The 19,996-nt window shown below is 45.7% G+C and overlaps 2 protein-coding genes across 5 annotated transcripts; one reads left to right on the top strand and one right to left on the bottom strand.

The window, feature by feature from the left end:
* Positions 1-4,829: 4,829 nt before the first annotated feature.
* LOC130389101 (F-box only protein 15-like) lies at positions 4,830-14,690 on the bottom strand. 4 transcript variants are annotated; one of them, XM_056598764.1, is made up of 10 exons: positions 14,265-14,684; positions 13,508-13,632; positions 13,229-13,333; positions 12,457-12,714; positions 10,413-10,613; positions 9,368-9,497; positions 8,641-8,723; positions 8,159-8,304; positions 7,862-7,986; positions 4,830-5,435 (listed from the first exon to the last, which is right to left on the bottom strand). In XM_056598764.1, exons 2-10 carry the CDS (start codon positions 13,606-13,608, stop codon positions 5,169-5,171), a joined length of 1,416 nt encoding a protein of 471 aa, XP_056454739.1. In that variant the 5' UTR covers positions 13,609-13,632; positions 14,265-14,684; the 3' UTR covers positions 4,830-5,168. The 4 variants fall into 4 exon arrangements, with proteins under 4 accessions (XP_056454739.1, XP_056454740.1, XP_056454741.1 ...); XM_056598765.1 differs by having other exon boundaries at positions 14,371-14,684; XM_056598766.1 differs by having other exon boundaries at positions 9,368-9,494; positions 14,265-14,680.
* Positions 14,691-17,071: 2,381 nt separating this feature from the next.
* Positions 17,072-19,558, top strand: cbln2b (cerebellin 2b precursor). Its single transcript, XM_056599311.1, has 3 exons — positions 17,072-17,368; positions 18,087-18,206; positions 18,472-19,558. Exons 1-3 carry the CDS (start codon positions 17,072-17,074, stop codon positions 18,667-18,669), a joined length of 615 nt encoding a protein of 204 aa, XP_056455286.1. The 3' UTR covers positions 18,670-19,558.
* The last annotated feature ends 438 nt before the right edge of the window (positions 19,559-19,996 follow it).

Here is a 19,996-nt window from a genome sequence, read left to right as displayed (position 1 = left end):
AGCCTTTTTCGCCTGATTCGCCTGTGATTGGTTAGAATGTCTCTCCTCCGATTGGTTATGGTTAGGGTTAGGTTTAGGGTTAACCCTCACCCTAACCATATCCCTAAACCTGACCCTAACCCTTTGCACCCGTGGAGCAGAGGACCTGGGGAACATAGGTATGACCCCGTGAAAATTAAATGTAAGTATACTCAATTTCAGTATACTTAAAGCTATAATATGTAACTTTTTTACACAAGATGGCACTTTATCCGCTAGATGACTCTTCATAACTTTATCAAACAAACCACAAAAATAAACAGAAGTAGTTTAATGACGTTGTGTAGCAGGCAGCGTGGGTTCATGGGAGCTTTTGTTTTCACACCAACTGCCGGTGAAAATCGAACGGACGTGACTCAGGCCTAAAAAAAAAAAAAGTTTGGTTCCTGTTGGTTGTCAGTTGAGGTCATGGGTAAGTAGGGAATTTATTTTATTTTTTTATTTTATTTTTTCCAGCGGCAGCGAATGATAGGTAGGTTGTTTTCATTTAAAAACGAGAAAATTCGCTCATCCTTGTACAGAATGAAGAGGTGCTGTACCAAAACGTAATTATAGTTAGCATCAAAAAAATATTTTTTTTATATAAAGCTCATAAAATAATTTGGGTCGCACATAAATTGACATGGTCGGTCGGAAACCGGAACCAAACAAACATTTTTTTTAGGCCTCACCAGCAAACATGTTCAAGGGCGAGGTAATGTATGTTCTTTCATTGTAAATTAATAGCCACAACTAGCATCAGTAAAAGTAGCGTTAAACTGAGCAATGGAGATGAGCTGTAGACGAGTTGCATGAAGAACTACATCATAGGCTAAGTTAGCCTAGCCGTTATCTGCAGTCAAAACAATCACACCGTCGCGTTCCAGCGTGTTAAACTTTGTGATTACTTTATCGCAAAGCGCATGTGTATATTATATTATGGAGGCCTATAACATGTCCTGCATTTGAAGTCATTGCCATATTCATGGTCTTGCCTTACCTTTGTTGTAATTGCATAAGCACAAAAGCATTGTAATAAACCATAGCATTTATAGTGACACACAGAGAAGGCAAAGCTTGGTATTTACAGAATGAAGGCAAATATACTGCTTAATGATTTACGCACTTGACATCAAGGGCGTCTCTAGGTTTCATAAACATCCGGGGCTTATCCCACAGGGAAAATGAAAATGCGGCAATTTTTTTTGTTTGCTTTATTGTGGATGCAAAGCCTTTCTGAATGCTTTATCTAACTAAACAAAATATGCAGGTTATTATAGCTTTAAATACTGTAGCTACCTGACTGCTGTGCTGCTTATCCCCAAACATCTAAAGTTCCATTCTAGTTACTTCTATATATATATATAGATGGATCTGACGGGATAGGATAGGTTAATTCACTTGAAGTGGTAAACAGTCTGGTTATGTTTTTAAACTGTTTATTCTCTTGCCAAAAGGACTATCTAGAAGGACTAGGCTACTACTACTTATGTATATATATATATTCATTTATTTTACCCTGTTTTATTCGGGGCTTTAGCCCCGAATAAAACAGCCTAGTGACGCCACTGCTTGACATTAATAAGTACTAACTTTTGCTAAAACACATGACAGCTCTTTGAATGTAGCCACAAAAATATTGTCAGCTGATCTTGTCCTCTGTATCTCAAGATTTTGGTAAGTGCTTCTGTTGACATGTGAATTCTGTAAGTAGCAGGTAGACCGATAGCTCCTCATTGTACCGATGACAACTGTTGAAGAGGCCTATAGCAGGGGGCAAGAGCCATCACAGGGAAACACAAGTCCCACGGCCACAGGAAAAAGGACAGGAAGAGCAAGTGCTGCGGGAAGAGGAAGACCAGTGCGTCGAGGAAGAGGGACGGCATCAGCAGGCGTTTGCAGGATAGGTGACCAATACCCCGACCCAAATGGCCAGCACACTGGGTTCATGGCAGCACTGTTATAATTACTGTTAGCAACATCACCCCTGTTATCTTCTTTAGAGATATCCTCCTTTTTATAGCAGTGAATGGTTAGTCTTTTTTTTTGTATAGATTATATGGTTCAATACTGTCTACTTTATAAAAAGGCATTGCTTATTGTAACAGGCAGGTCTTTAACATGTAGCGCCACTAGGTGGCGCCTCCCTATTTGTTTGTTATGCAAGATAACGTGGAGTCTGAAGAAGTGCGCGTGCTCCTCCGCTCTACTACGAGTAACTGCCGTCTTCAGTTTAGTCTACCTTCTTTTATATATATTTTAGTTTGTAAGGAGTCGTTGTAGGCAGGGATCTTGGAACTATGTATTTAAAAGCGTGTATACTTGATTTGAAATTGTGCCGTTGAGACCTGGCGTAATGTGGTCCCTGTTATATAATAGAAGTACCGGAGGTTTCTCCTACCGGTTTACTCCCTGTGACTTTATGCTAACTGCAGCTATTGCTAACCTTCACCTGCACCATCGCACGTTACAACATGTCAAATAGTATTGAGTAGAGTATGAGTGATTAAATACAGTTTACATACTGTTTTATACACAGTACAATATTTATCAATATCTATAATAAACATTAAGAAAATAAAAGTTTGTTTTCAAGTAAAAAGATTGCTTTGAGATGAATGCATTTACATTAAATGAATCTAATATATATAGTGCAGCTCGTTCAGTTGACCTTGATTTGGGGACTCCGGGGTTCGGAGGAACGAGGTTGTAGTTTACGTTCAGCACTTGTATCTTGTAGTGGAGAGCACAGGGGTATTCCACAAATCCGGTTTTATCACATAACTGGGTAGTTAACCCAGGGTTTGCGGTAACGGCTTTCCGTTCCAAAATGAACACGGTATGTGTTGTAGGGTAGTGTTATGCAAGCCGACAGCTCCCTCTGGTGGGCTTGTGTGTGTATGGACTCGGGCAGTCAACACGTGTCAGTCCTGTTATGTGCCAGCTCGTTAATACATGTTACTAAGACACACAGCCAGACTCCGTGTATTATTCTATGCACCCTCACTTGCAACATGGTGTCAGAAGTGGTTTTGGAAACCAGAGTGCGTCCTATGTTGCCTGTCAATGGAACAGCGTACGTTTATTTGTTTTGCTAGACGTAGTGAGAAGTTTCAGTTAGCCTGTTAGCATTAGCGCCGCGCGGAGAAGATGGCTTCAAACATTCCGCCACCGGAGATTTACACCCCTACTACGCGTATGACACCCAACTCTTTATTCCTGTAGAACCAAGGGACTCGGCCCAAATCCAGAAGTTTGAGTCCTGTCTGGCTGCGGTGAAGAGTTGGATGTCACAGAACTTCCTGCAGCTTAAGACAGGGAAGACAGAGCTGATAATTATCGGCTCAAAGCAGGACCAGAGATTTTTGAGAATCATTCCGTCAGAAATCTTGGTGTCCTGTTGGACCCTCAACTGTGCTTTTACCAACATGTTAGAAGTATAACTAGATTTGCATTTTTCCATCAGAGAAACATTGCAAAAATCAGATCAATGTTATCTGCAGCAGATGCAGAGACACTGATTCATGCATTTATGTCAAGAATGGATTATTGTAATTCATGGTTCCCGGGACTACCAAACTCTACCACGAGAAGTCTACAGCTTGTACAGAATGCTGCAGCTAGACTGCTGACCAGAACGAGAAAGTTTGATCACATCACACCTATTCTCGCCTCTTTGCACTGGCTACCAATAACTTCCAGCTCGGATTTTAAGGTGCTTCTGCTAACCTATAAAGCCTTGCATGGACTATCTCCACCCTACCTGAAGGACCTGATCATTCCTTATAGTCCTTCTCGGTCCTGCCGGTCTTCGGGAGCTGGCCTTAATTCACTGCCGAAGGTTAAAAAGAAATCGGCTGGACAGAGAGCGTTTGCCTATCGAGCCCCCTCCTATGGAATAGGCTGCCACCGGTGATCAGGGAAGCTGACACTGTGGAGCTATTCGAAGGAAAGCTCAAAACGCACCTCTACAATCTTGCATTTGGAACATAGGAGGGTGAAAACGACACAGATGCGATGTGAAGACCACTGTTTGTTTGTGGATTTGTTTATTCAGTACACATTCCCACTATGTACCACTCCGTTGTAATTCACTATTCTGTCTGTTCTAGCGTGTTGCGGTGACTGGACTGGATACCTGGACTCTCCGCATAGTTAACCGGCCAGTACCACATCACCAACCCGTCACTAACCCGTTAGTCAATTATGGCACCTATTGCACTCCTGACCATCCCTGGATGAAGGGATCCCCTACTATTTATTCTCTTTTTTCTTCCTCACTAATTCAAGGGAGTTTTTTTCTTGCCCGTGTGGGGGCTTGGGTAAAGGGGGGTGTCATAAATATTTGGCCTGTTAAGCCCTTTGAGACTGTAATGGTGATTAAGGGCTATACAAATACAATTCTTCTTACGCGTTTAAATATTATATATATTGATAAATAGCCCAACAAAAAATGGCGCTATCTCGCCATGAGGCCATTTGGCATGTAGGAATGTTGGAATATAGACTTTTAAATGCAATCGATTTAAAAAAGATTTACAAAATTGTTATGTAAAATATATATACGTAACATAACTGTTTAAATACAACAGCCACTTATCGACAGCATAGTTTAGTTTGGGCCAAAGGGTTATGAGCTTTATATAGGACACCAAACCACATAGCTAAGTCAATGCAATTAATTTCATCCTTTTCCTTCTGTATAAATTTTATGTTTTGTTTTCCCTGTAAAGGTGTGCTTTTTTCAGAGCACACCTTTGTGGTGCATTAGTAGTCAATTAATTATCATCTGAATGCAGTGTGTTCACTTTTTGATGTATTTATTAATACCGTTGAGATTATGGCATTGATGACAAATTATGTAAACACTTAACAAAATTGAATAATGCATATTAACTATGCATGTTTTTACTCCAATCAAATTCAACTCAAGTGAAGCCCGAACTTGAAATAAATTAACAAAAAACAATTAACAATGGCTTAACTAATATTCACACTACTACTACTATCCTAAACCAACTAAATTATTTTTATATAAAATAGTTGTAGCATAACAACTTTAGAAAGGCTGACACCAAAATATAACTTGGTAAAAACTAAGTCAGATATATAAATCACATCCACCAATGTTTCTGACACACACACACACTTCAGTAGCTCTTCCCAAAGTGGCGGTTGACTTCCTGTAGACCGACGTACAGCCGGAGGTCGATGAGGAACAGCTGCCTCTGTCGCTCCGTCCGCACCAGCTCCATCGCCACCCGGCCCTCCGGGCGGAGGCAGCTCAGCGAGAAGTGCTCTCCGTCGTAGTCGTACGCACCGGGCTTCTTGGCGGGCGCCAGGTGAACGGGGGAGCTGAGACACCAGAAGGGCTGCAGGGCCTCGTCCAGCAGGGTGAAGCTCATCAGGCAGCAGTTCTACCGGCGGGAGAACAGCGGGTCACCTTTAGAGAACACCAAGACCTTCACCGCATCACCTTTAACACCACGGCCTTCATCGATCACCTTTAACACCAAGGCCTTCACCGCATCACCTATAACACCACGGCCTTCATCGATCACCTTTAACACCAAGGCCTTCACAGCATCACCTTATCACACCACGGCCTTCATCGATCACCTTTAACACCAAGGCCTTCACCGCATCACCTTTATCACACCACGGCCTTCATCAATCACCTTTAACACCAAGGCCTTCACAGCATCACCTTATCACACCACGGCCTTCATCGATCACCTTTAACACCAAGACCTTCACCGCATCACCTTTAACACCACGGCCTTCATCGATCACCTTTAACACCAAGGCCTTCACCGCATCACCTTTATCACACCACGGCCTTCATCAATCACCTTTATCACACCTCAGCCTTCATCGATCACCTTTATCACACCTCAGCCTTCATCGATCACCTTTAACACCAAGACCTTCACCGCATCACCTTTATCACACCACGGCCTTCATCGATCACCTTTATCACACCACGGCCTTCATCGATCACCTTTATCACACCACAGCCTTCATCGATCACCTTTATCACACCACGGCCTTCATCGATCACCTTTATCACACCACAGCCTTCATCGATCACCTTTATCACACCACAGCCTTCATCGATCACCTATAACACCACGGCCTTCACCGATCACTAATCACAACGGCCTTCATCGATCACCTTTATCACACCACGGCCTTCATCGATCACCTTTATCACACCACAGCCTTCACCGATCACCTAATCACAACGGCCTTCATCGATCACCTTTATCACACCACAGCCTTCATCGATCACCTTTATCACACCACAGCCTTCACCGATCACCTGATCACAACGGCCTTCATCGATCACCTTTATCACACCACGGCCTTCATCGATCACCTTTATCACACCACGGCCTTCATCGATCACCTATAACACCAAGGCCTTCACCGATCACCTAATCACAACGGCCTTCATCGATCACCTTTAATCACACCACGGCCTTCATCGATCACCTTATCACAACGGCCTTCATCGATCACACGTGCTCGACCTCAATGGCATCGTTGCACACGCTCCGCACAATCAGCGAACAGGCAAAACAATCCAGAGAAAAAAATAATAGTATTTTACTGCTGAAAGGGGAATGGTCGTGGCTCAGAAGGCAGCTGAACAGAAAGCAGATCACTCAAATGGTCTGCGCCCGGCACACTGCCTGGACCAGCTCCTTCAGAGACACGCCAGTGTCAGGGTGCGAGGCGTATAGGGAACACAACTATTGACTAAATACTACTCAATGTGTCTGTGGTAAATGCACCACAAATACAATGAGAATCAAGTACCGTCATCACGGTTGCCAGAAGTACTAAGCCTTGCAAGTTCTGTCAAATCAAGTACATCCTAATAGGGCAGCATAGAAAGATTAAATCCCCACTTTATTTCTTTACTTTTTTCTAACGTCAGTTTTCTTTTCTCTCAGGGTGTAAAATGCCACAGACAATGCCTGGTGCCTTTAAGATGCATTTGTTTTATAGATAGGACTGCATGGGATTATTTTTTGCTCACCAATAAACCCCAAAGTAACAAAGCTTTATGTTACAATAATAATGTGTTGCAATGCCTTATTAGTAGCCTTAAAAAATTTGAATGAGTCGAGACATTCAGATGTTACAACTAAGACATTTTGTTACATCACTGGGAATAACTTCCTGAATGAAAATAAATATTCATAATTATAACAACATTTGTTATTTTGACCCAAGTGCAATTGCTTCGAATTAGTAATACTGTAGTCTGCCATTTTATTATTGATCGTTTAGTAAACTGGCACCAGGGTGACGCCTGCTGGAGAAAAGGTACACTGCGAATTTGCAGTTACTGCTGGGATCCTGTTTACAGCGTATAAAGTCGATAATTACCTCTAACCTTGTTATTTACAATTTCCTATTTTTTTAAGGACACTGGTGTGTGAACAAGACACATTTCAGAAAAATCATGAAAGGGCGATGTTGAAACTTGGTTGAGAGTTTACTAGATTAGTTGTTTTATATTTCCTAATTGTCCCCCCTCGCAAGTAATGTGCTCTTACGCTTTAAAAAGCTAAAACATGAACATAAACAGTATCCCATGTTAAATTATTTTTCTAAAAAAACGTTCTGCCTGATCTACTAAATCTCTAAAAATAAAAAAATAAAATCGCCTTTCGAATAATAAATCAAATGCAAAATTTGAAAGTCAGCCCAGGCCTAGTCTACTTTTTCATCAAACCTATTTAAGTAGTGGTACGAATCGTGGACATTGAATATGTTTACGGGCTCGAGTGTGTGCCTGCCCCGGTACACCAAGCGGGGGTTAAAGTGTTACCTCCAGCGTGCCTTCCAGCCCCTCACACCTCCAGGGCAGGCTGATGTTGCCCGTCAGCGGCGTGTGTTGGGACAGGACAGCCCGGCTGATGGCCACCAGCTCAATGTGACCGTTCTGGATCTGAGCTGGGGGGGGACACCAAGGAAGAGCAGTTAAGGACCAGGGGTTGCAGCAAAGTTTCCACACAGTCCATCCAAACCACGGTGCGCTCTTAGATGTCCAGGGTGTGTTTCAACAAACATTGGTTATCCAAAATAGACATTTGAATAAAACGTCCGAAATGTAATAGAGACTCACCTTTCCGGCAGAAGAGCTGAGAGAATTGTCCGGACATTATTTCAGCCACCGTGTTGTGAAGCACCATGTGTAGGGTGTAACCATGGAGACCATACTCCGGGTCTATGTCATCAAAGGGGGCTTTGTTGACCGCTCCCGAGTAGGGACTGGGGAGAGGCCAAAGAGTTATTGACATGGCTTAACATGGATTTCCGGGGTCTCTCCCTCCTTTCTCTTCTAGTGATTATTCACTTCAGTCCATTCCTACCAACGACCACTAGAGGGGGCTGTGTCTACACTGCGTTAAAAAAAAAGGCCTACTGCTTGAAAATACCGCGCAATATTTAATAGTTTAGATAAATAATATCTATCAAAAGGTGGATAGCCAAGACTTGTCCTGCATTTAGTCGTTACATTGAGATGACTCCAATGACCCAAACCACCCAAACCAGTGCCCTAACACCCCCCACAGAAGTACAAAGCGTACGGAAACCAGTGCTGACCAAATGGAAGAGCCCAGGAGACTCCTCTCAACCAGCCGGTGGAAGTGGAAACAGGCGATGACGAAGGCAATGGAGGTCGTGCCCTGCAGAGACAACCGGGAAACCCCTTAGCTGCTGGCCCTCGGTACGAAGAACAGCAGGCAACGCATCTGAGCTGCATCACAGTGCGCAGGTCAAAAGGTTACGTTACCCTACAGTGTCAGGGGGGGCTGCCCCCAGACCGCTGGGGTCAATCCACCACAGCGTCTCTGTTCAGTTTGAAACTCCGCTGTGCGACCCACTTTCAATGCATGCATGAATGGATATGAATTTACGTTGTAAAATCGTTGAAAGCCAAACATTGTAAAAATCACCACCAATCACTACTTACGGTAACATTTTTAACCCAAGAACCCGTTTACATTCAGGGCGTTTAGCCGACGCTTTTATCCAAAGCGACTAACAATAAGTACATTTTTCAGAGGAAAGAAAAACAACAACAATATATCTCTGTCTGTACAATAAGGATGTTCATGAACCAAGTACTAACAATCACTAGGTTAACCCATTCCCCGTACACAACACAGGTAGCTAGGGTAAGATGCTAAACAACTAAGTACTATTTTTTAAGTGAGGCCAAGTGTGAACTGGAAGGTCCCACTGGGGGATGGCCGCGCTGGGACTCACCCTCCAGACGCCGACCAGCAGACCCTGTAGGACCAGGACCTTGACCAGCGCTGGGACTCACCCTCCAGACGCCGACCAGCAGACCCTGTAGGACCAGGACCTTGACCAGCGCATCGTGGCCAACGAGGGGCGACCGCTCAGAGAGCGCCTCGGCGTCGAACGAGCCCAGGAGGGAGCGCCATCCCGGACTGCTGGAGGCAAACCGGAGGGCATCCCGGTGGGACAGGGACGCAGTGATAGACAGTGCACAGGATGAGCCATTGATTTAAAACATGCACATATTGAACGGTTTGTGAGCAGGCGCTACGTTTTAACAGACCGTGATTTCCAGGGTCAAGCCGTAGTGAAGGCTCGAGGGGGGACCCGGACCAACACATAGTACACTCCTGGAAGTCAAAAGGCCTAATGAACGCCGGTGTTTGCGGTTGATAACGTGTGATTCATTGGCGTATATTCCGAGGTCCGTGCGGTCGTTATATGGGTGGCATGCGAATGATTAGTTCAGCTCCTCTGGGGGGGAAGCTAATTATTGCTGAAAACAGCAATAATTGCGCAGAGTAAACACCAAATTACTTGAGACAGGTTGTTTACTGACCAAAGGGAATTTGGTTAGTAAACAAATAAGATGAACTCAAACTGGTCGCTGGTTGTTCAGGGGCCAGGGAAATACAAAGTGCTCTTGAAAAGGCTTTTTGTTGTTCTTTTATACCAAATGTAAAAACGGGTGCAGTTTATCCACACACACACACACACACACACACACACACACACACACACACACACACACACACACACACACACACACACACACACACACACACACACACACACACACACACACACACTAAAGAGCCCATTATTCTCACACAACAACACAAACACTTTGCAGGTATCCACAACCAAGTGGATCAGTAGAGATAAATATATAGTTATAGTTATATTATGGGTAGAGATGACAGCGCCTTCTCCATGTACGCAGACTGCCTAGGATTGCCGACAGTCACAGAGCAGTATTTGGCTATTTGCTTAGAGTTCCTCTTATTGAGTCCAGCAATTTGCAGTCCTCTAACACAGGGTCTGTGAACCATCGACGAGCCGCCACCCACCGTTGGAGGCTGGGGCAGGCCAGGGCCACCCTCACCACGGCGTGAACCTGCAGGGAGGCCACCTGGCTGCAGGACGGCCAGCTGCTGTGGCTCCAGCACACGGTGACGGACGACTGGAAGAAGTGCACCTGGCTCTGCTGGAAGGCCGCCTCCCGCCCCGACCGGGGCGTCACCGTCAGCTCCCACGAGACACGCCGCTTCCTGGGAAGATCCACACCAGAATTCCTACATTTGACTTCTAATGGCCACTGTTGACCGGGTTTGAGGGGAGGGTTTTGCACTTGTGCTGTATACTGAGGCCACTAACTTTTTAATTTTGCTGGCATCCTAACAAGTTTCGTCCTTTTAAGAAGACTAACTCACTTAAAATCGAATTGTGAAATAAAAAATAAAAAATTACCATCCATGAGTGACTTATGATAATAATGAATACAGTAAATAATAATTAAACTCCCAGTCAGTGTTTACTTTGAAAAGAATCGTTCGATAGCTCGGAGTGGATTGCTGTGACTGCTGTGGGAGTCCTCATCTACCTTTCCCCTGCCACTCACGGGCCCTCCCTCAGAGGCCGATCGCAGTGCGGCGCTCTTTAATCTGAATCCACTGAATCTGTGCAATGAGGTGCGGGCCTTAACACATGGTACCCTGTGTCTGAAACCAAACACTAACCAATGAGACAGGGTGAGACACGACCGAAGGAGAGAGAGAAAGCTCTCTGCTTATGACTGAGCACATGACCCGATTGTGTCCGAACCTGCGATTATGGGATGTCCCTGCTGCTGCCAAACAACACCATGAACCATGAATGAGAGCGGGCGCATCGAGGCTGAGGCAGAGGGGACCCGAGTGACTTAAGGGGATTCACGTCCACCAGCAGTACGAGGACTGGATGCTTTGTCAAATGATTGTCACGGGGCTAAATCGCACAGCCCTGCGTCTCCTCACAGACGAACCCCCCCCCTCCCCCCCCCCGAGACGTTTATTTCGACAACAATCGCACAGCCACGTCAAGGAACACCATCATATCCTACTCCGCCAGCCTCTCCGGAGGACAGCAGCCACAGAGTCCCCGCTCCCCGAGAGCCGCGGAGCCGACGACCAGAGGTCAGATCAACAGGAGGGGGCATGCGTAGCCCCCCCCCCCCCCACACACACACCCACGCAGCACAACCCCCCGAGGGCCCCACACATGGAGACGGAGACCCCCTGTCTCACCTTTAATAAGAACGGGCCATTAGATGGGACAGGAGGGAAAACAAGCAGTACTCTGCTGTGGTAAGCGTCTGGTTCTCGGATCATCCTTTCGGTTTGACGTTTAAGAGAGTCGCAGAGGCCTGGCGGTCGAACATCTTTATACGAGTTTATACCTGGCACGTCCTGAAACAACCGAAAGCAAGATCGATGGTATATAAAAATAATGCTAATGCTCATTTCCAATGCTTGTGGAGATTAAAGAAGTCCAAATGCAGGAAGATGCTGTGGTCCAATCATTTCCTGGCAGGATAAATAAAGTCTATCATCGTATCTTGGCCGTAGTTTGATTGGCAAAATGGACTACATCTTCTGGCGGCACCGAGCTGAGATGGCCGTTGACCAGCCGCTAGTTTAAAACCAAGTGCTGAAGATCCCCATGGAGAACGAGTCTCCTTCTCCATTCTTCTTTACCACTGAAATATGTCGGCCCCTAGTTTGAGAATAAAGCATTATTTAACACATGCTGAATGTATCTTCATCTCAAATTGTATACGGTCCCCAAATCACATGAATATTCTCAAAATAGCTGAAAAATTATGGAAAGGTAGATATCACTGATCTCATTTCACAGATCGTACCAAAACAAACACTGAACAGCAGAGCCCAGTATCTGGGAGTCGCGCACGAGTGCACGACATCAGGGGGACAGCGCATCAATCCAACAGCGGACATGCTTGACGCGAACAGGCGAAGCGTGATTGTTGGGAGGTCGTGTGTGTGTGCCGGTGGGGGGGGGGTGATGGGTAGGGGGGTGATGGGTAGGGGGGGGGGGGGGGTGGGAGCCCCTCACCGGAGCAAGGACTCCGTCTGGCTCGGCAGCCCGGTGTAAGGGCTGACGGCCCGGAGGTCTCTCAGCCACTCGGACACGTTGTACCCGGCCCTCTCCTTCAAGTAGCGCCTCTTCCAGTGGCCGGGGGCTCGCCGTGGGACCTCGGCCCCCGCCAGAAACGCCGCGCTCCGCTCGGGCACCGTGTTCTCCACGGGTCCTTTAGGCCTCCACACCTTCCCCTCGCCAATCTCAGACACGTACAGCTTCAGCCAGATGATGCTGCAGGAGTAGGGGTGGCAGTGGGGGGGGATCACAGGGGATCAGCCAGCATCAACACAACCATGTTAAACCTGTGGTTAACCCCCGGGTGGGTTGGTGATTACACTACTACAAGCATAACCCACCCTAGAAGCATCATAGTGGACACATGGCCTCCTGCGAGAAGTTACTGTGACAATGTGCTGTACATGTTTGTATTACCTTATCTATTGGATTTATTCGGACGAAAGAAGGACAGGGTTCTATGCAGTGCTAAAGAAGGTTTATAAACAATAAAAAGGCGATTTTGTGTGAAGAAAGTGTTTTGGCGTTCGGGAGGATAGAGAAGTGCGAAGCTGTGGCGTGAAAAATGTTGACCTTTGATTTAAGAAACTATTTAAATCCCTGTGAGATCGTCTTACGAATGAACACTATTCTCAATAATTCAAGGAGATAATGGTTCCACCATTAACTGCAATAAGGTAGACTTGTGCACAAACATTAAATATTTAATGTGCATCTGCAATGTACTTACTCATCATTAGCGAGCCGATTGAAGAACTTGTTGACATGGCTTATGCAGAAAAGGGAAGATGCATCGAGGTAGTGCAGAATCTTTCCAAGCACCTCCAAGGGCAGTCTGAGACAAGGAATGATGGGTTCAACAAAAAAACATCCAGTCACCACTTATGAGCATTAAAAAAAGCTAGTAAGTGTACATTTTTATCAATTCTGTATCGAATTAAGATAAATAAATACACATAACAACCACTGAACCCTACAAGCTGGGAGAATCTCTTGATATGACACTTGCCTTTGAATAAGACATTGCTTTGGCGTTTTTGATGATGACTTTTCACCTTTGGTCCGACGCAACTCCGGTTTCGAAGATATGGTGGCCTTTTGTTTTGACATTTGCTCAACAATATTTCAGGTGATCTACGGGTACATTAACATTGTTAATATTAACTTAAGGGTACATGTACAGTGTTAAATATTACCTTAAGCCGTACATTTACTTAAATATTACCTTAAGGGTACATGTACAATGATAAATATTATCTTAAGGGTAGGCCTACATGTACAATGATTCATATTACCTTAAGCGTACATGTCATGTTTCAGTTATCCTATGGGGTATATGTAATTTTTCAAATTGCCTATATGGGGTACATAATATATATTGTTGTATGTAAACTATGGGCTATGTGTACAATGTTTCAGCCAAGTGGACGTTAAACTATAGGGTAATTGTAACATTACAATGTTTCAGGTAACGTATGGGGTACATGTAATGTTTCGTATGGGATAGCCTACATTTAGAATGTCCTACATTTCGAATGTTTCAGAGGACACGGCTCAAAAATAAAATAGTAAACAGAAAAAAAGTATCATATCATATTGAAACCAAGGTTTAAAAACAGTGTTAAGGTTATCAAAGTATTGTGAAACAAAGGTATGAAAACAGGGTTAAGGTTATCATAGTATCATAGTGAAACACCACTTATCCGGCCAGTGCTGATTTTATCAAAACACAAGGAATAAGATAACAGTTGCTCCGTGTACTTTACCTTTCACCCCTTATGTCTAGTGACGGTATAGTAGGCCTATCTGTGCAGGGTTATTCAGCGGTTGTCGTCCCTACAGGTATGGTATAGTAAGATACGCTGAAGTTACCTCTCTCCACACATTCGCTGACCAGACCGAACCCTCCGCGTGCGGTCGTCATGGTGAGCTGGTTCAGGGCGGCGTTCCAAATCGCATACATTTTTTTTACTTGTAGTGCGCACTGCAGCTACCCCATACAAAGAAACAATCTATTGTACATGGAATGAATACAACTAGGACATGCCACAGGTGATGTCACTACAGCAAACCTGTAGTGCCAACCTCGTATCTCCTGCTGCGCAGAGGATTGTGGCCCAAAATCGGAGGTAATGGTATTGGAACGCAGGGGAGGAAATTGATTGCCTCGGTTTCCGGTTTCGAATTAAAAGATAAAAGCGCTTCCAAACAAATCGAAAGAAACTATTATCAACCACACAAGCCGAATCAGTGTGTCTGAATTTTTTCTTAAGTACAGTAATTATTTTTTGTTATTTTCTATTGCATTTTTATTTTATGAAACGTAGACTAGTCGTCATACTCTGTTGTGGACTAAAAATAGTCATATAGCCTAACATTTGAATCCTTCATTGGGTTAAATTCAACGTAACTGTTACATTTGCCCGTTTAACAGAATTTCATAGTCTCAAGAAATTAATAATGTCTCTACGATCACTTCATGTAAGTCTTAAAAAGCCTAACGTAGCCTACTGCGTGTTGTGGCCACCTATCACTTATCCATTCACTTGTTCTACATCTTCGAGCCGTAATCCCATGAGCCACCTCTCCTTACTGTCCGCTAGCACGTCCGGCTAAATCCCCATGAAGTCCTGATTCTAGGCTATTCATTCCCTTCCCTGATGGTCGTGAGGACCCTCTCGGGTCACCGGGAGCCTCCGGTGTGGTAATGTCATGGGCTACGCACACAACGTCCTCTCCCATGCCCTCCATACTTGACATTTTATGATATCGAAAGTAATGTGTCCTTCTGCAGTCCCAGGGTCAGTCGAAGCTACCGGCGACCTCATGTCACTCTTCCGCACGGCTGGTCAGTCGGCACTGACAGTGGGATTTTTGTCAAAACAGTGTTGGGAAAGGTTGTGTGTGTGTGTGTGTGTGTGTGTGTGTGTGTGTGTGTGTGTGTGTGTGTGTGTGTGTGTGTGTGTGTGTGTGTGTGTGTGTGTGTGTGTGTGTGTGTGTGTGTGTGTGTGTGTGTGTGTGTGTGTGTGTGTGTGTGTGTGTGTGTGTGTGTGTGTGTGTGTGTGTGTGCCGGCATGATTGTACAGTGGAGCGCCAACGGCATCCTTCCGTTGACGGATGCTAACTCCCTCACACACGCGTTACAAAATGGTGAAACATATAAAGATCATACAAATTAAAACAAGCAAACGAATAAGATAATCCATTAGTGATGCTAAAAGAGTACACTCCTAATAATAATAATAATAATAATAACAGCGTGATTGACACACGCTGCAGCCTCAACATCGACCAATAGATGGCGCGCACGTATCTTTCTTGAAAAGAAGCACTCGTTCTCTCCCAAATTGTCAAGAATCACATGCATGCCGAATTCACCACTCTAAGCAAGGTTATTTGTTGTCCCCCCGCCCCCGCCCCCTCTCATTCATGACGGATTAATCAATACGCAAAACGACATCAGCCCACCATGCCTGCCACTATATAAATTGCATACTTGGAGAGGTGCAACTGAGCGCCGCCGTCAGAACAAGTGGCCGCTCATTAAACCAACCCCCACAGTCCGTCAGGTTAACTTTGATGGCGTTTCACCGCCGTCGCTGCCCTCCTGCCTCCAGAGAATGGGCGTGAATCCTGACTCCAAAGGAAGCCGAGAGGCGACTCCTTCTTCTTCTTCTTCTTCTTCTTCTTCTTCTACTTCTTCATCATCTCCTCCTCCTCTTCTTCCTCTTCTCCTTTGCGCCGGCGACCCAGCGGCTCAGTTCAGTCTGCACGTTGCTGCGTACGCATAGCGAGAATACGCTCCAGCGGGATGGAGAGAGGATAGAGAGTGTTTTTAAATGGACCTATATTTTTTAAGAGGTAGCATTTTTGTTTTAAACAACAACGACGTCAACAAACCTGACTTTGCTGGAATCAATCGGAATATAATTTTGGGCATTATCTCCAATATAACTTCATAGTATCGGTGCGTAATGGTGCGTAATAGTTTATACTTTAATAGCCATAGACGTGATGTAATCCAACGTGGACAAATGTGTAATATTCCTCTCGGAAGCTCAAATAATCTCTGAGTGTTTCCTATTGGAACACTGACAGGAAAACAACAACATTTTATTTCTTATGGTTATTGTCAACCAGGTGTTGATTTCCTAAATCCTCCGCGTGGACCATAGCCGCTGCATGAGCCTCCTTAATCCACTCAGAAAGTACAGGAGGGAGGGGAGGGAGGCGCAATAAGTATACGGCAGAGGGGGTGCGCTCTTGTTTGAGAAAGTGAGACCGAATCAGAGAGAGAGAGAGAGAGAGAGAGATCGAGGGAGGGAGAGAGAGAGAGCAAAAGAGAGGGCGCGCGCAAGAGAGAGAGAGAGAGAGAGAGAGAGAGAGAGAGAGAGAGAGAGAGAGAGAGAGAGAGAGAGAGAGAGAGAGAGGGATAGACACACAGAGAGACAGAGGGGGGAGAGAGAGAGCGCGCGAGAGGGGACCAAGTGGACCGAGGTGATCGAGTGCTAACAAACCTCCAAGGGGCTGCCGGCTTGTATCAGTGTGCGCACACAGGACCAGCGTTCCGACCATGGGGCTGCCAGCACGCTGCCCGGGACCCTGCTCCGTCCTCCTGGCGCTGACCCTGCTGCTCACGGGACCCGGCACGGTGCTCGGCCTCGGCCAGAACGACACGGAGCCCATAGTGCTGGAGGGGAAGTGCCTGGTGGTGTGCGACTCGAACCCGTCCTCGGACGGAGGAGTTACTTCCTCGCTCGGGATATCCGTGCGTTCCGCCGGGGCGAAGGTGGCATTTTCCGCCGTGCGCGGGACCAATCACGAGCCTTCCGAGATGAGCAACACGTCCATGACCATCTATTTCGACCAGGTCAGGTGTCCCCAACCCCCGAACCCCATCCCGAACCCCTTCAAAATCTGTTTTAGTCACCCCGAATGTGTGTTGATGGTGGATCCTGCACAACCGATTGGTGCATAGCCTGCCTGCATGCCTTCAATTAAAAAAAAGAAGAATGAGAGAATCTGGGATGTGGTCGTTTATAACATGGATATATGTCCATTCGCTGAAGACCTGATGCATTGGCGTGCGTCTATTGTGCACGTTATATAGTTTAATGCTGTGCGTAATAGTGTGGCGTACTTCTGAAACCTTTTTTGGAGGACATCCTTGATTGATTGTGTGTGTGTGTGTGTGTGTGTGTGTGTGTGTGTGTGTGTGTGTGTGTGTGTGTGTGTGTGTGTGTGTGTGTGTGTGTGTGTGTGTGTGTGTGTGTGTGTGTGTGTACGCCTCCATTGTGCAGACGTGTCGTGCATCGCTTCGGGGCGGATGGTTTGGTGTGATAATTGCTTACGCCTCTCTAATGACACTGTGCCTTTTTGACTTATTATTGACTCAAATAACCAACCATTTAATTTCAACATATTAAATACTGGACTAGTTTAATTCAGGAACCACTCTATACTATTTGTCGTGTCCCCCCTAAATAGGGATGAATAGTTTCAGGCCAATAGTGTGTCGAAGCATGCAGCCTCTCCTGCGTGCGCCTCCAACGGCTCGTCCTCATGCCCAGACACTGTTCCCCTCGCAGGTTTTAGTGAACATCGGCAACCATTTCGACCTGAAAGCCAGCGTGTTCCAGGCTCCGAGGCGGGGGATCTATAGCTTCAGTTTCCACGTTGTAAAGGTCTACAACAGACAAACCATACAGGTGAGCGTTCACGGTCACCGCGTCTCCCTCACCATCATCCAACAAGTGTCCAAGGAGCGCTGCCGCCGAGTCCACGATTCCTTACAATAACCTTCCCTGTAGTTAGACACCACACACACTGACACACACAAGTAGGCCTGCGCACCCGCGTAAGCACACACTCGCTTTTCACATACACAAACACACACACACACGCACACACACACACACACGCGCGCGCGCACACACGCACACAATCTCTCACACCGTTTCTCGTCCCTGAAAGGTGAACCTGATGCAGAACGACTACCCGGTGATCTCTGCGTTCGCCGGTGACCAGGACGTCACGAGAGAAGCGGCCAGCAACGGGGTGCTGCTGATGGTGGAGCGCGAGGACCGCGTGTACCTGAAGCTGGAGCGGGGAACCCTCATGGGCGGATGGAAATATTCCACCTTCTCGGGCTTTCTGGTCTTCCCCGTATAATCCCGCAAAACCCCGCGGATTCCTGCCCCCCCCCCCTCCCCCCTCCCAACCATCACCCCTCCCCGCCCCCTCCCCCCCTCGATCCGTGGCGCACGTGACTCTCCTTGGTCTTCTCGGAGGTCGAGGGGAAGGGGAGAAGACCCCCCCCCCCACACACAAAGACCACATCCCCATTTTATTCTGAACTGAAAGGAACGGGTCAGCCAAGGAAGCCGACGACGAATATCTGTATCTCTCTCTACACTTGTCTACTACTATATAGTCAAATATAAACGTTTCCTTGGAGTTTCATATATACACGTCAATCAATCAATCGATCAATCAACTTCAACGCAGTCTGGATGGTGAACCCACAGTTTGATCGGCCCGTGCGTTATGTGCGCTCGTCGGGTGTTTGGATTTGTATCGCTTGGAAAAACTAACTTTGCCCGAGAAAAAGGCACAAGACATAATGTACTTGGGGGAGGATGGACCAGAATAAGAGGAGATTTGGGAGAGGAGCGAGTGTTTGCCGAGCTGCAGGCTGCGTGTGTGGTGCTCTGTTTTATGTTTGTATAGCCCTTTGGTTTCCGTCCAGGTGAGATGTGTGGGATTATTACGCGCATCCAGAGAAGTGCGCTAAAAAGCCTTTTTTTTGCACGAGTGGAAGATCTTTTTTTTTTGGTTTTTGTTTTGTGCTGTCCATGGTTGTTGCGTTTGGATGCTGAACCTCTTATTGAAAATAAGCCAAATGTAGGCCGCCTACTATTCAGAGTTTATTAAAAAGACTAAAAAAAGGCGACATATTTCAGCCATTGGAGACGATTTAGAGCCCTTTTATTAAATAATATATTATTTATAAAAGTACATATTCCGATTACTTGTGTGTTCTCTATACATTTCAGATCTGCGTAGCTTTGACTGATTTAATGTTCAGTGACGTCGCTCACTAAATGTACATTGTGAAAATATTAGAAAAAAACAGCCCTGATATGTCCCGATCAATAAAATCTATTGTATGGTATATTTTAGAGGCTAAGCGCATCTATCACCATTACGCATTTGACACAGAATGGAACAAAAAGATAAAAATCTGGAAAGCCAGTAATGTCTTTAGATTTAGATAAGATAGGGCAAAACACACAAAATAATATATTTAATAATGTTTAAACATCACGGGGCTTACTTTCTGTGTTCAGGGCGACTTGGTCGCCTTTCAAGGTGCTAAAATTGTTGCGTCGTAACTTCGATGCGTCGATACGCAGTGCACCATTCCCCCCCCCACATCCCCCCTACCTGAAGAAAATAAAGCACTTTATCGCAGGATTACGGTTCTTAGACCCACTCA

This window comes from Gadus chalcogrammus, chromosome 9, assembly GCF_026213295.1.
Source record: "Gadus chalcogrammus isolate NIFS_2021 chromosome 9, NIFS_Gcha_1.0, whole genome shotgun sequence".
Classification (NCBI taxonomy): Eukaryota; Metazoa; Chordata; class Actinopteri; order Gadiformes; family Gadidae; genus Gadus; species Gadus chalcogrammus.
The sequence above is the reverse complement of the archived record's forward strand: the minus strand, read 5'-3'. Positions and strand labels throughout refer to the sequence as shown.

Coding starts and splice junctions, on each gene's coding strand:
- LOC130389101 (XM_056598764.1), bottom strand. CDS start 13,608: ATGTCAAAACAAAAGGCCACCATATCTTCGAAACCGGAGTTGCGTCGG. Junction 10,614..12,456: donor CAGACGGAGTCCTTGCTCCG/GTGAGGGGCTCC, acceptor GGATCTTCCCAG/GAAGCGGCGTGTCTCGTGGG. Junction 7,987..8,158: donor TCAGCTCTTCTGCCGGAAAG/GTGAGTCTCTAT, acceptor GTCCCCCCCCAG/CTCAGATCCAGAACGGTCAC.
- cbln2b (XM_056599311.1), top strand. CDS start 17,072: ATGGGGCTGCCAGCACGCTGCCCGGGACCCTGCTCCGTCCTCCTGGCG. Junction 17,369..18,086: donor TGACCATCTATTTCGACCAG/GTCAGGTGTCCC, acceptor TTCCCCTCGCAG/GTTTTAGTGAACATCGGCAA. Junction 18,207..18,471: donor ACAACAGACAAACCATACAG/GTGAGCGTTCAC, acceptor CGTCCCTGAAAG/GTGAACCTGATGCAGAACGA.